The sequence below is a fragment of the Arachis duranensis genome, chromosome 5 (genome assembly GCF_000817695.3).
Source record: "Arachis duranensis cultivar V14167 chromosome 5, aradu.V14167.gnm2.J7QH, whole genome shotgun sequence".
Taxonomy (NCBI): domain Eukaryota; kingdom Viridiplantae; phylum Streptophyta; class Magnoliopsida; order Fabales; family Fabaceae; genus Arachis; species Arachis duranensis.
In genome coordinates, this window is record NC_029776.3 from 25,574,488 (window position 1) to 25,588,763 (window position 14,276).

Consider the following 14,276-nt stretch of genomic DNA (forward strand, 5'->3'; position numbering starts at 1 on the left):
AATGATGAGAGATCGAAAACAATGAATGTCCTTGAGCGTAATAAAAGTCGAGTTACAATTACGACTGATATGTGGATAGCAAGCAACCAAAACAAAGGTTATATGACTATCATGGCTCATTACATTGATGATTCTTGGAAATTGCAAAGCCGTTTTGTGAGGTAATAATATTATTATTATAGGTTCTTCCGAATGTTTATAAGATTGCAAAGCTGTCTTATTTATAATTGCAAAGCTGTCTTGTTTATAATTGTACTAAATTATCATTACAGGTTTATATATGTGTCGGCTCCCAACACGGCTAAGATACTTTCAGAGGTTCTTGTGGATTATTTGATAGATTGGAATCTTGATAGGAAGGCATCCACTTTGACTGTAGATAATTGCAGTACTAATGACGTTATGATTGAGAATATTTTGACTAAAATGTCAAATAGAAACTTTATCTTGGGTGGTAAATTATTTCAGATGCGATGTTGTGCGCATATATTAAATTTGATTGTCAAAGATGGGTTACAACTTATTTCACATGCTATTGAAAGGGTGAGGGATAGTGTTCATTATTGGACTGCAACACCTAAAAGAGAAGAAAAATTTAAGGAAACATGTGCGCAACTTAAAATACCCTACACAAAAAATCTGTCTTGATTGTAAAACTAGGTAAAATTCAATATTTTTTATGCTTGTAGTTTCAATTATGTATAGAGATGTGTTTGAAAGATTGTCATTGCATGAGAGCCAATATAAATGTTTGTCTAGTGAGAAGGATTGGGATATGGCGGATGAGATTTTTCAAAGATTGAGGGTATTTTTTGATGTGACTGAATTATTTTCTGGAACAACTTATCCTACATCAAATCTTTATTTTCCTAAGGTTTGTGTGATTAAGTTGCTTTTGATGGAGTGGAAAAATTGTGAAAATGAGATAATTGAAATGATGGCTACTAGTATGATAACTAAGTTTGAAAAGTATTGGGGTGTGATTAATACAGTTATGGCTATTGGGACTCTTTTGGATCCTAGGTACAAGATGTATTTATTGAATTTCTTTTTTCATAAAATATATGGTGAGACGAAGGCATGTGTTGTAATTGGTCAAGTGAAAAGGGTAGTGCAGGATTTAGTTTTAGAATATGCAACAAAGGAAAGAGAGAGAGACCAAGCTGCTTAATTAGATATGCCGTCACCACCATCAATTCCTTCAAGTTCAAAGGGGAGGAAGTTCAGTCATGAAGATTGGCAAGCTGATTTTGCTGCACATGTAAGTTGAGGAATCCGCATTTATTAATACAAAGAGTAAGTTGGATTATTATCTTGAAGAGAGATCGGTACTATAAACTGAACATGATTTTGATATCTTAAATTGGTGGAAGTCAAATGGAGCGAAGTTTCCTACTTTGCAAGCTATTGCTAGGGATTTTTTGGCGATTCTTATCTCTATCATTGCCTCTAAATCTTCATTTAGTACGGGTGGTCGATTTGTTACGCCACATTGTAGTAGGTTGCGTCCGGACACATTAGAGGCTCTAATGTGTAATCAAGATTGGCTTTGGAATGAATTTGGCACCACAACTAACATAGGATTTGAGTGCCACACAATTCATAAAATTGAAGGAGATGTTGACGTAAGTAAACTATTAAATTACATATAACACACTATGTTTTTATATTATTGACTTATTGAGTTATTATATAATTTTAACTTTAAATTATTTTCTTGTCGATGTAGGATTCAAGTAAGTCGGAATCTACCATCACTACCATTACGGGATGAAAGGAAGATTGAGATGGTGGAATTATGTTTTTATGATGTCATGAACTTTATTTGGTTATTTATGAATATGGTTAGTTGTTTATGTAATATTTGGTTGTTTATGGATATGTTTGGATGTTTATGTTTGTTGTTATTGCTATTTAAGTCTTTAAATACTATGGATATTATGTTTGTAATGGCAATTGAGGATTATTTTTTATTTTCTCTAATTTTTTTCATTTTTTTTAATTTTTATTAATTTTTACAAAAATTCGTGGATATCCGCGGAGACCCAGGTCCCTGGCGGATACGGGCTTCCCGTTACCTGTCATGGGGACAGGGACAGTTATTGGGGGCGGGGGACGGGGGGCATATCCCCGCCCCATGGGGACCCGTTGCCATCCCTACCTTGGTGGATGCAGTGGCGAGATACAAGTTTTTATGTTTCATGGACGTTTACTCAAGATACAACCAGATCCCGATGCATCGACTTGATGAGGAAAAGATGGCGTTCATAACGCAGGAGAGATATATTGTTACAAAGTAATACCGTTCGATCTGAAGAATGCGAGAGAAATCTACCAAATGTTATTGAATATGGTCTTCAAGGACCACATAAGCAGGTCGGTAGAAGTCTACAGTGACGATATGCTAGTTAAAAAGGCTAAGCCGAGCAGCTTGGTAGTCGACTTGCAAGTGATGTTTGACTCTCTTTGGAAACACACATGAGACTGAATCCTTTGAAATGTGCTTTCGCTGTGGAAGCAGGAAAGTTCCTGGGATTCATGATCACCCAAAAGGGGGTAGAGGCAAACCTGGACAAATGTGAAGCCATGCTTCGCATGGCATGTCCCGAATACGTGAAGGATGTGCAAAGACTAGAAGGAAGATTGAAAAAGGGAATGGCTTTTGAGTGGACTCTGTCTTGCGACGAGGTTTTTAACCATTTCAAGAAGATTTTTTCAGAGCCACCCGTTCTCGGAAAGTCGAAAGAGAGAAAACCTTTGTACTTATACCTAGCAGTGACGGATAAGGCCTTGGCAGCCACTTTAGTTCAAGAGAAAGACAAGCAACAACAATCCATGTACTTCATAAGTAAGGTGCTCCAAGAGGCGAAGCTGAGATATACGAGGCTGGAAAAATGGCTTTTGCTTTGTTGGCCTCCTCCTAAAGGCTGAGGCAGTATTTCTAAGGGCACCCGATCTTGGTGAGAACCGACCAAGCGATCAAGCAGATCTTGTAGAAGCTTGACCTATCCGAGCAGATGATGGCCTGGGCAATAGACGTGTCTCAGTACGACATTCAATATAAACCCTGCCAATCCATTAAAGCCCTGGCAATGGTCAATTTCTTGGTCGAAGTGGCTAGCAAAACTTTCGAGTCCCCAAGCACACGGTAGAAGTTCCATGTTGACAGAGCATCCAACCAAGCATTCTATCGGGACAAAGATCATATTAGAAAGCTCAGAGGGAGTGACGTATGAGCAATCCATCAAGTTCCAGTTCTCGATCTCTAATAATCAGGCAGAGTATGAAGCCATGATTAAAGGTTTGATACTAGCAAAAGAGGTTGGTGTAACAAAGCTCGAAGTCAACAGTGATTCCCAGGTCATGACGGCCCAAGTAAAAGGGACGTACCAAGCTCGGGACCCACAACTACAAAAATACTTGGAAAAAATCAAACAATTATGCAATGGCTATGAGGAGGTGATCTTGAGAAAAATCAAACAATTATGTCGATGATCTTGCCATCTTGGATCATCTTAAAAGCACCAATAGCTGATGTGTCAAATCCAGGGACAAACAGCGAGGCTTGGGCTTTGATCGCCTCCTCAGTAGCAGCTATTGTGTCGCGAGCATCTTTGATAATATCTTTGTTCTTTTTCTTCATATTTGTGGCCTCGAGGTGAGCTGCATCTGCCAATCTCATAGCCTCCACCAGTTCCTTTTCCAGTTCCTTCACCTTACTCTCAGCTGCCTCAGCCCGACCTTGAGTGATGTTGAGCTGTTTTGAAATGGAAAGGTCCCGATCAACAAGGCGCGGGATCTCGTCGCCTGCCTCCTTTATTTTCTTCTTGACTTTGCTCAGTTTGGCCTCTGATGTCTCTTCTTTAGCTTTTAACTTTGCAATTTCATGCTGAGCGGCTCTACCTTCCTCTCAATGGCAGCATCTCAAAGAAGGCTCTGGTACGTCCACCTCGCATGGGTGGCCAGGTCCTCATCCAGGAAGAAATTCTCAGTGCCTGGAAACAGCTGAAAATCAATAAAGAAGCCCGCGTTGAAGTTTTTCTCCAACAATGAGAGCACCTGACCCGGGCTAGAGTTGGATTTCCTTTTCTTGGGGTTGGGGGATCACGATTACCTCGGGTTCTTTAACCTGAGCACCCAAAGACTGAGCAATCCACGCCGTTTGGCCATGATCGACCTCGCCACCAGCACTGAGCCCAGAAGGTGGCCCATGTGGAGGCTGAGATTGAACATTTGGCTCGTCGGTTTGAGGGACCTCGACTTGGGGAGTGTAAGGATCAAAGTTGTTATCATCCTTAGGGAAGAAGTTGGTCATCAAACAGCTAATCGAAGTATTCCCATCAATCATTTCAACTACAAAAGAAAAAAACCAAGTTACAAAATCGGCAATAAAGCAGCAGTCTACGAATCGGAAAAACGGAGGAATAACAGTAGTAAGCATGAATTTACCTAACACATTCCTGATTGGCTTCCCGGTCACCCATTAGAAGGTGGGGTTAATGTTGCTAGAACCAAAGATTGCCAATAAGACGTCGGCAATTCGTTGGTTCTGCCGACCTATAACATCATAAGTGACCTTAATCATATAATTAGAGCCATCATCAAAGCTCCAGTAGGTTGGGATACACCTTTTTCCTTCAAGGGTGAGTCAGAATTGGTGACGATCTCAAGCCAGTCTCACCTTAAAGAAAGTTTCCTTAAAGTCATGGAAAGAGTCTTCGAAGAGACTGAAAATCCTCTAATTCTGCACGGCTCAGAAAGAGAGATATCCCTTCTTGTGTTTACTCTCCCGAGAAGGATTTGTAAGGAGGAAGAAATAGAGAAAAACCTCCAAAGTGGCCTAGAAGTCCAAGTAGTCACAAAATATCTCGAAAATAGTGGATGGCGGCCCAACTATTTGGGTGGAGCTGCGAAGGAGCGACCTCGCATATGTTCAAGAGCGCCATGATAAAGGGGAGAAGGGAAGCTAAACACCCAATGAAGTGAACATGGGTTTATACCCCCACATCCAGTCCAGGACATCAGGAGCCTCCAGGTTAAGCTGGCAAACGTGTTCCCAGTGGCTCGGTACTAAGACCTCGTAATTCGCCTCCTCGGCGCCACCGCCGCACAATGCTTCTGAATCACGAAGCTCTTATAACTCCTCCGCGGTCACTTTGGAGAACGTGCTTGTGACATCGGTAGTACACCAGGCATAACGATTCATGGAGGGTCGCTGCAGCATACCTACAGTGAGGGTACCACTTAAACCGTGAAGTTGGGAGAAGATCCTAAGCCAAAAACTAAGTTATCCTACACTTAAACTAATATCATTTTGCACTAAACCTTTCTAATCTAAACCGCAAGAAAAGAAACTTACGGCACCCCCTTAGAAACTATCTAACAAAGCCAGTTTTCAAACTCAAAAGCCAAAAGCAATTGATAAATCATGATTGCAATGGCAAAAAATGAAGTAAAATAACGTAAACAAGGTTACTTACCAGAAAAAATGAGTGGAAAAAGTTGCGGGAGAACATGTGATGGTACTACCGTGGCAGAGTGAATCCGGCAACAAAGAAGAAGGCAAGGAAGGAATGATAAAGTTAGTGAGCGAAATAAGGGAAGCTAAGGTGGTGGCAGTTACAAAGGAGAAAAGGGAATGGAGAAAATGAAAAGGTAACCGTAACTGAGGAAGAAGAAGTGCAAAAAGCCTAGGGGCAAAATGGACTTTTCTATGCCTTTCAAATCACCCATAAAGAGCATTGAATGCTCTTGGCACAAAAACCGAAGCGACTTCTCCAAATAACAGCTGGGGGCAACTCACGTGCACGGAGAAAGCGCGAGAAGCGTGAGTCCTGCCGACGAGGTTGCAATTAAAAGAAGACAACTACACACAAAGACACGAGTCAGGTTAATGCGCCAACCGCAATTCTTATGACTTGTCACACTGGGGGCACTGTTCCGACCCAGCCTAATAAGAGTCAGAGGTTCATCCAACGGCCTCACAGCCCGATGAATCCCCGATTTGCTTAAGTCAAGGTGTCTCTCGCATAACACAATTCCCTAGCAGAGGTTTGAACAATTGGCGGAAGTTTTCAAACAAATAGGCCTAAACAGACAATCTAAAAACCAAGAATAAAGAGAAGAATCCTACCCTTTTCCAGATATATTATTTTTACCTTAATTAGCTATCTCTTCATACAGACAGTTACTTTGGCATCAAAATTTCCTTACAAATGACTCTATCTGCAGACCCACCAACAGTTCTTGGCTCCTCTCAACTCCCACGCTTAGGTTTCGCTACTCACCTTCAATGATTCACACTCCACCGATCCCACGAACAACCAAATATAATTCAATAATTGACATTAATTAGCTTACATTTTCAAAATTATATTTTACGTCAATATAAAATAGCGCGATGAATAGCAAATTGCTTCTAAGTTTTATGAAAGTTAACAATCTAATTAAAATATATTAGTTGAATGTCCTAATTCAACGGTTCGAAAGTTAAAAATCTATAACAAGTTATTATTATTATTATTATTATTATTAGTACGAACGGATATTTTTAGTGTTAATTGTATCGACGGAAGGTACACATAAAAAATATTTATTATTTAATATTTCTCATTTTACCATTTATACTAAAAAGACTTCAAATTGATAGACATTTTTTCTGGGTAATTTCATTCGAGTAGTTTCGGCTACCAAACTTGGTTTTGTCTTTTTTTATTTTTTATTGGTGTTTGTTATGATATCTAAAAAAGGTTGTTTAATTATTAAAATAGATTAAATAATTAATTTAAAATTTAAAATATAAAAATTAAAATATTTTAAATATTTTAAAATTATTATAAAAAATAATTTAAATAAAAATTAGATATCAAACAAAAATATTATAAAATTGGCTTTTTTTTTATTTCATGTTTTTTCGTTAGGTACTACTCTTCTCGTACGAACTTTTTTTAACTCGACGAAATGCAGCGTACATATGCATGTGCATATATATAACATCACATGCACGTGTGTTATTAAAGAGTTATATTATTTATGGTGAATGTTATGGTGCCTAAAATGTGGTGCCTTATTATTAAGAGGTTAACAGTTATTATTTAATTTAAAAGATATAAGAATAAATAATTTTAAAAAAATTAAAACTTACTACAAAAAGTAAGTTAGGCAAAATTTAGACAAAAATTTATAGACACCATAGAATTGGCCAATATACTAAAATTAGTCATAAATGTTAACTATCAGTATAAAATATATGCTAAAATATAAATACTTATTAAAAATAAATTAAACTACACATATATTTATATACAAATATATTAGTTGCTGATTTTAATAATTAATTTTAGTCTACAAATAACATTTTTTATTATGAAAATCCCAAAACGGTCCTAACAACCTGAATTTGAATTAAGCCACACCAAATAAATTTATTCCTTGAGAAGAAAAGAATATAAAATGCCAACTTGGCGTGTTGACCAGAAAATGAAGTAAAGCCACCATGCTTATAAATAGTTGGAAGGAGAATCACTCATTCATGCATCTCAAAATATAACTAATTAGTTCATAGTCATTGCTTTCTCTCATTTTCTTTTATCTCCATTAGGGCTAAAAAATGGCACCCTGTACTGAAACCCAGATATGGAACTCTTATTCAGCTTTTGATGATGAAATACCCACTGTTGATTACTCTCTCCTGTTTTCTCATGACCCTGCTCAACGATTCATGGCCCTCGAATTCCTTCGCCATGCCTGCGAAGAATTTGGCTTCTTTTATGTAAAATACTTTCTCTTGAAGTCTTCTTTTGTATCTACAAGCATTACACCATTTCTCATGCATTCTCTTTTTATCTTTTTCTAAATTTATTCTGATAACCGTTAACGCGTGCGGGTATATATATATATATTGACTTTAGTTTTGGTGACTAAGGCTAAATAATGAAACATAGTAAGAAAATTAAATCTAACACTAAAATAATTCTCTCTTTTTTTATAATTTTTTATAATTATTTTTATCAAAATAATTTAAAAAAATAACACCAAAATAATTTTTTAATTATATTGATAATTATTATTTTTTTTTTAAAAAAATTCNATGATTTTTTATAATTATTTTGTTTGCAATTTAAAAAAACTAACACCAAAATGATTCTCTCTTGTAATTTCTTATGATTTTTATCAAAATAATTTTTTATAATTATTTTTATAAAATAATTTAAAAAAACTAACACCAAGATGATCCTCTCTTTTATTATTTTTTATAATTATTTTAATCTAAATAATTTATTATGCTTTTTACTTGTCTAATATTAATGAAGGTTGTGATTTCATAAATTTGTCTAAATATTTTTAATTTTATATTCAAAATGACAAATTATGGAGATAAAATTGTGAAATCACAACTTTCATCAAGATTGGACAAGTGGGAAGTATAAAAAATTATTTTGATAAAAATAATTATAAAAAATTATGAGAGAGAGAATTATTTTGGTGTTAGTTTTTTGAAATTATTTTATAAAAATAATTATAAAAAAATTATTTTGATAAAAATAATCATAAAAAATTATAAGAGAGAGAATAATTTTGATTTTAGATTTAATTTTCTTATCATATGTCAATATTTTATTTATTGGTCAAACTTATGCCACCCTTAGCCACCAAAATCAATACCACCATAGAACTTCCCTAATTAGAATCAATTAAGATCAGCATCAATATTTATTAGTGTTAGATTTGATTTTCTTGCTATGTGTCAATATTTTACTTGTAAATTAAATCTAGCCAATTAATTGAAAAATAGATCTATTACAAAAAAAAAACTTTTCACTATCCTAAGTTTTTGAATTTCATCAAAATCAAAATTAAAAAAGAATTAACTTAGTTGGTTTATAGTGTAGTTGGTTTTCTAAATTTTTTCATAATCGCTACAGAAAATTATATTTTAAAGTATAATATATTAGAAATATAATCATTCATATACTTATTTAAAATTTTTATAATCTAAAAATTTAGATTTTCATCCTTATTAATACAAAAAATAGTATAAGATAAATAAAAAAATAAAAAAATTTGCGCAATTTTACGTAAATTCAAAAAAAATCTATGTAAAAAAATATACCAGAAATATAATTACTAATATATCTTTACTCTTTCGTTTAAACTTAAAAAAAAAAGTAATTTCATATTTTATAAACTGTAGAATTAATTTTACACAACTAATTGGTGAGTTGAAATTAACGTGGGTGGACAATACTTTCTTTGTTATCAAATAATTGCCTATTTTTAAATTTTTTATTTTTTATTTTTTAACAAATTATTAATCGTTCATTTAAGAGTCTGAGTAACATCAATATTTTTCTATCGCCGTTATTTATTGTGCTTTTATTCTATTTTAAACAATTATATTATTGTAAATTACTTTTATAGATGTTTTACTATTTTAATATCTCAATCATTTTCCTTAATGTGGGAGGGAGTACTAATTAATGTAATTTCCTTTATATAAAAAATGACCATATGCATGCAGCTAGTAAATCATACAATCCCAGACGCGGTTTTCGACGGCATTTTGAAGGGAATATCTAATTACTTTGATCCAACAACTTTAAATGAAAGAAATATCTACAGAAAAAAGGGGCCATTAGATACAATCCGATGGGACCAAAACTCCTCTTCCGGTGAAAACAGGGAATATCTCAAGTTGTTTGCGCACCCCAAATTCCATGCTCCGGCCAAGGCATCAGGTTTTAGGTGTGTACATGAATCAAGTTAAACACATTTACTTACGATAAATATAGTTTCCATTTTGTTAAAACAGTTTTGATATGTTTACACTACAATATTTTTTAATTAGCCTTTTAAACACTGTGACTATAGATATAAAAAACTGTAACCTTTGATTTATAGTAATTTTTTTAGTAAAATCGATCACAGTTTTCCCTGTGATTAATACCTCTGGCTATAACTCAATGGTAACGGAATTTTAAAAAAAAGTCATGATCATTTCTTTAAAAACTAAAAAACATGATTATAGATCAAATATCACGTTTTACAACCGTAATTTTAGTATTTTTATAGCCACTATTTTAACTATTCTTTTAATTCTTCTATAATCTTCTATAATCATGTTCTTATATAGGGATATTCATGGATCGGATCTAATTCGCACATCTGCAATGTTTATCCGAATATATATGATTCGAAAATTGCGTATATAGATCCGATCCGTAATATTATCGGATCAGATCCGATCCGCACACTAATAATTATTATATATATTATATTATTTTATTTATTATTTAAAAAAATATTTAATATTATTTTAAGAGTAATATATTTAAAAGAATAAAAAAATAAATTTTATTGAGATATTTTTTAATAATTTTTTTTAAAAGAAAAAAGTTCAACAGGTTGTAAAACATAAGAAGACAACAAATAGAATAACCTAAAATAAATAAAGAAAAACAATCAACGCAAAGAACAATAATAGATATTCCCTTATCATCTTAGACATTGTTATAAACAACAAAAATATCTACACTTAACCACTCCTTATAGTTCATAAAGGACAAATGGATAATCTCGTCAACCCTTTTTCCTCTATTTTGAAAAACTTTTCTATTCCTTTTTCTAACCAAATGTTCTAAATAATCGTACAAAAACATACTATTCATCTCTTGCGCTTCTCTTTACTAATTGATAAAATTGTTGTGGGTTAGTAATTTTTAGTATTTTATATTTTATAAACTGTAAATAAAAAAAAGTAATTTCATATTTTAAAAAAACAAATGTGCAAATCAGATCGAATCAGATCCAAGTTTAACAACTGTGGATATTGGATCCAATCCAATCCGATGATTTTAGTACAGATCGGATCAAAATTTTGGCCATATCCAATCTAATTTGATCCGCGTTTACCCTTATTCGTATATGGATATCATCATGTTATTTGTATAGGACTAAATAAATCACAAGGTAAAAGTATTAACAATAAAATTAATCTACTCTTTCATTTTTTGATAAGTAATATTATACTTCATGTATATTTAATTTAATTTTTCTATTTTGTTTATCAGCAAAATTATAGAAGAATACTCCAAAGAAATGAGAAAATTAGTGGATGGATTAGCAAAGGCTATTTCTAAAACCTTAGGGTTTGAAGAACACTACATAGAAAAGGCATTCAACTTGAAATCAGGGTTTGATGTGATGGCCATGAATCTTTATCCACCAAATTCAACATCAAAGGGGCCTGTTGGTCTTCCTGAACACACTGACCCTGGATTTATGATCACACTCATCCAAGATGTAAATGGTGGTCTCCAAATCCTGTCACATAAAGGAAAATGGATTAACTCTTATATTCCACATCATGGTATCCTCATTCAGCTTGGTGATCATCTTGAGGTACGCTTTTAATCAATTCCATTTAATTTCTATCTAGATTATATGAGTGAGATCGATCTATCGAGTGTATAAATTTACACTGTCAAATAACCTTTTATACAGATCCAAATTAGTTTTTAAAAAATTCTAGATTGGATATTTTGGTTCGTAACAAATTTTTATTTTTTAAAAGAAATCAAAAATTAATTTTATTAATCATATTATTGATCTCTTCGAGGTTTTGATTGAGGAGTAATTTGTCTTAGAGTAATATGTTTTAGAATCTAATTATTTTATATATAATAAAATTTGTTTAGAATTTATTTGCTCAACACCCATATTAAAATTTCGATTAAAAAACGACTAAGGAATCAATTTATTGTTCGATGAAAATAATGTTTAAAATTTTTTTAAAAATAAAAATTTATTAAAAACCAAAATGTCCAACCTAAAATTTTTTAATTTAAAGATCAATTTGGACATTTACTAATTTATATATTGATAATTTCATCGATTGAATTGTTGAATCATGCATATTATAAGATCTTGATAATTATGTTCATCAAATTTTAAAAAATTTAAAAATAGATATATTATCCAATTTTAAATACATAATATATGTCATCAGTATAAAGTGGTGGCATTATAAAATATCAAATTGATTTCAAATTTTATGAAATTTTGGTTAATTATCAACGTTACTTTTCTTGAACTTCTTTATATTTTTCAAAAATTTTAAATGTGACTCAGTATTTTCTTCACAGTTAACAACGTCAATAATTAAGCAGAAGTGATGAGATATACAATAAATATTGTATTTAATAAACTCTTATAATATACACGTTGTGAAAAATTTTAAAAATTTTTAGTATCTTTTATTATTGTATAATCAACATAAATACTAAATTATTAACAAATAAATTTTATTAAGTTATGTATATAAAATTTTTGTAAATATGAATATAAATTATTGTTAGTAATACTAACAAAAAATAATAATATTTACCAATCATATAACATTATTTAAATTTTATTATATATAAAATATCATTCAAATTTTACTCTCTAGTTATTTCAACAATTGTTTTCTACCTTATATTTAACTTTTTTTTTTCTTTTCAACCATAAATTGTAGATATTGACGAATGGGAAGTACAAGAGTCATATCCATCGAGTGATTGTTGACAACAACAAGGTTAAGAGGATCTCCGTGGTGAGCCTTCATGGACCATCCTTGGACAAAGTCATCAGCCCAGGGAGAGAGTTTGTTGATGATGAACACCCAAAGGAATACCATGGGACCACCTACAAGGCTTCATTGGAAGCCAATGGATGTGATCTCATAGATGTGCAATCATCACTTCAAGATCTGAGAATACTGAAACCCTAGACTATGTTATTTGCCATATTTGATATCAAATAAGCGAATGAAAAAAGATCATTCAAGTCTACGACTTTTGTAAAAAGCAAAAAGTCTCAAATTAGTGCATGAGTGAAAAGTACTTCTATTATCAACACTTCTTGCCAAGTATCTTATAATTCTCTTCATACAATTCCAAGAGTGTTAGAGAGTTTAACAAACCATGGTCTAGGAGATTGTCTAATCCCATACAATGATTGCAAATTTGTTTAGTGTCACCTTGATGAAATCCAGGAGCTTGCTTCATAAACACAGTTTCAGTTAAATCTCTATTTACAAGGGTGTTATTAAAATCAAATTGTCGAATCTGCCAACTAAAAGAAAGAGCAACAGTTAGCACAACTCTAATAGTTGTAGGATTAATGACTAGAACAAAGACTTGGTCAAAGTCCATGCATTTAACAACTAATCTTGTCTTATATTTGAGAATTTCACCATTGGGATGTCTTTTAATGGCAAAAACCCAATGATAGCCGATAATCTTAAGAGTTTGGTAGAGGAGTTATAATGGACCATGTGTTAGTTTTATGAAGAGCTTGAATCTCCTCAAGCATTTCCTTGTACCAATGAGGAGAGGCAATAGGTAAACTATGAGATGGTGTGGCTCTATGAGGTGAAATTAGGCCAGCAGTTGGGTTAGGAGATGCAGGCTCGTTATCTAGTCTGTACAGGCAAAGAAACTGAACTTTGATGTTTTGTAATCGTGTCAGTAGTAGAATAGGTGAACTAGAAGAGATATGTGAAGAATTATTATTGGGATTTATAGAATCACCTCAATGGATATGTAATAATAACAATGTGTGGAAATTGTGGTTACACATAAGCAGGAGTAGAAGAATCAAATAAATCATGATATAAAAAATTTGTCTCATTAAATAATACATGCTTAGTAATCAAAATTTTACCATCCTTATTTAAACATTTATATCCCTTATGATTGAGAACATAACCAAGAAAAACTGAAATTTGAGATTTATATGCAAATTTTTGTGAATTATAAAATGATTACAAGAAAAATATTGAGTACCGTTAGATTTATTATTGGATTTAGTGTTGCAGAATAGTGATAGATTTATGAGTGGTAACCACATCAAATTTGTAAGGTTAAGTAATTACTAGTGGATTCTGTTTTTCAACAGTATATCCACTGGTAATATTTGGAGGAAAAATAAATTAAATTGACACATCCTTTACCGTCGAAAAAATCCAACGGTAACTCAATTTAGTGAAACGATACGTTTTGGTGATTCGCAATGATTTAGCGTAAAAATTTTTCGATGATGAATCCTCTTCCCCCTCATTCGAACCCTCACCACCATCTCTCTTTCTCGCGTTTTGGTTCATTCGTCACCGTCATTTGCTGCCGCCGCCGAAACCGATACCGTTGCCACTCCCTTATATATCAACTGCGGCCACCGCAACTTTGGTGACCAAGGATGCAATATCTATCTCTTCCCTTATTTCCTATTCTGTTCTT

The 14,276-nt window shown here is 32.8% G+C and overlaps 1 protein-coding gene across 1 annotated transcript; it reads left to right on the forward strand.

The window, feature by feature from the left end:
* Positions 1-7,555: 7,555 nt before the first annotated feature.
* LOC107488854 (2-oxoglutarate-dependent dioxygenase 19-like) lies at positions 7,556-13,195 on the forward strand. Its single transcript, XM_016109630.3, has 4 exons — positions 7,556-7,771; positions 9,521-9,744; positions 11,070-11,400; positions 12,515-13,195. The coding sequence occupies exons 1-4, from the start codon at positions 7,610-7,612 to the stop codon at positions 12,767-12,769; spliced, it is 972 nt and encodes a 323-aa protein (XP_015965116.1). The 5' UTR covers positions 7,556-7,609; the 3' UTR covers positions 12,770-13,195.
* The last annotated feature ends 1,081 nt before the right edge of the window (positions 13,196-14,276 follow it).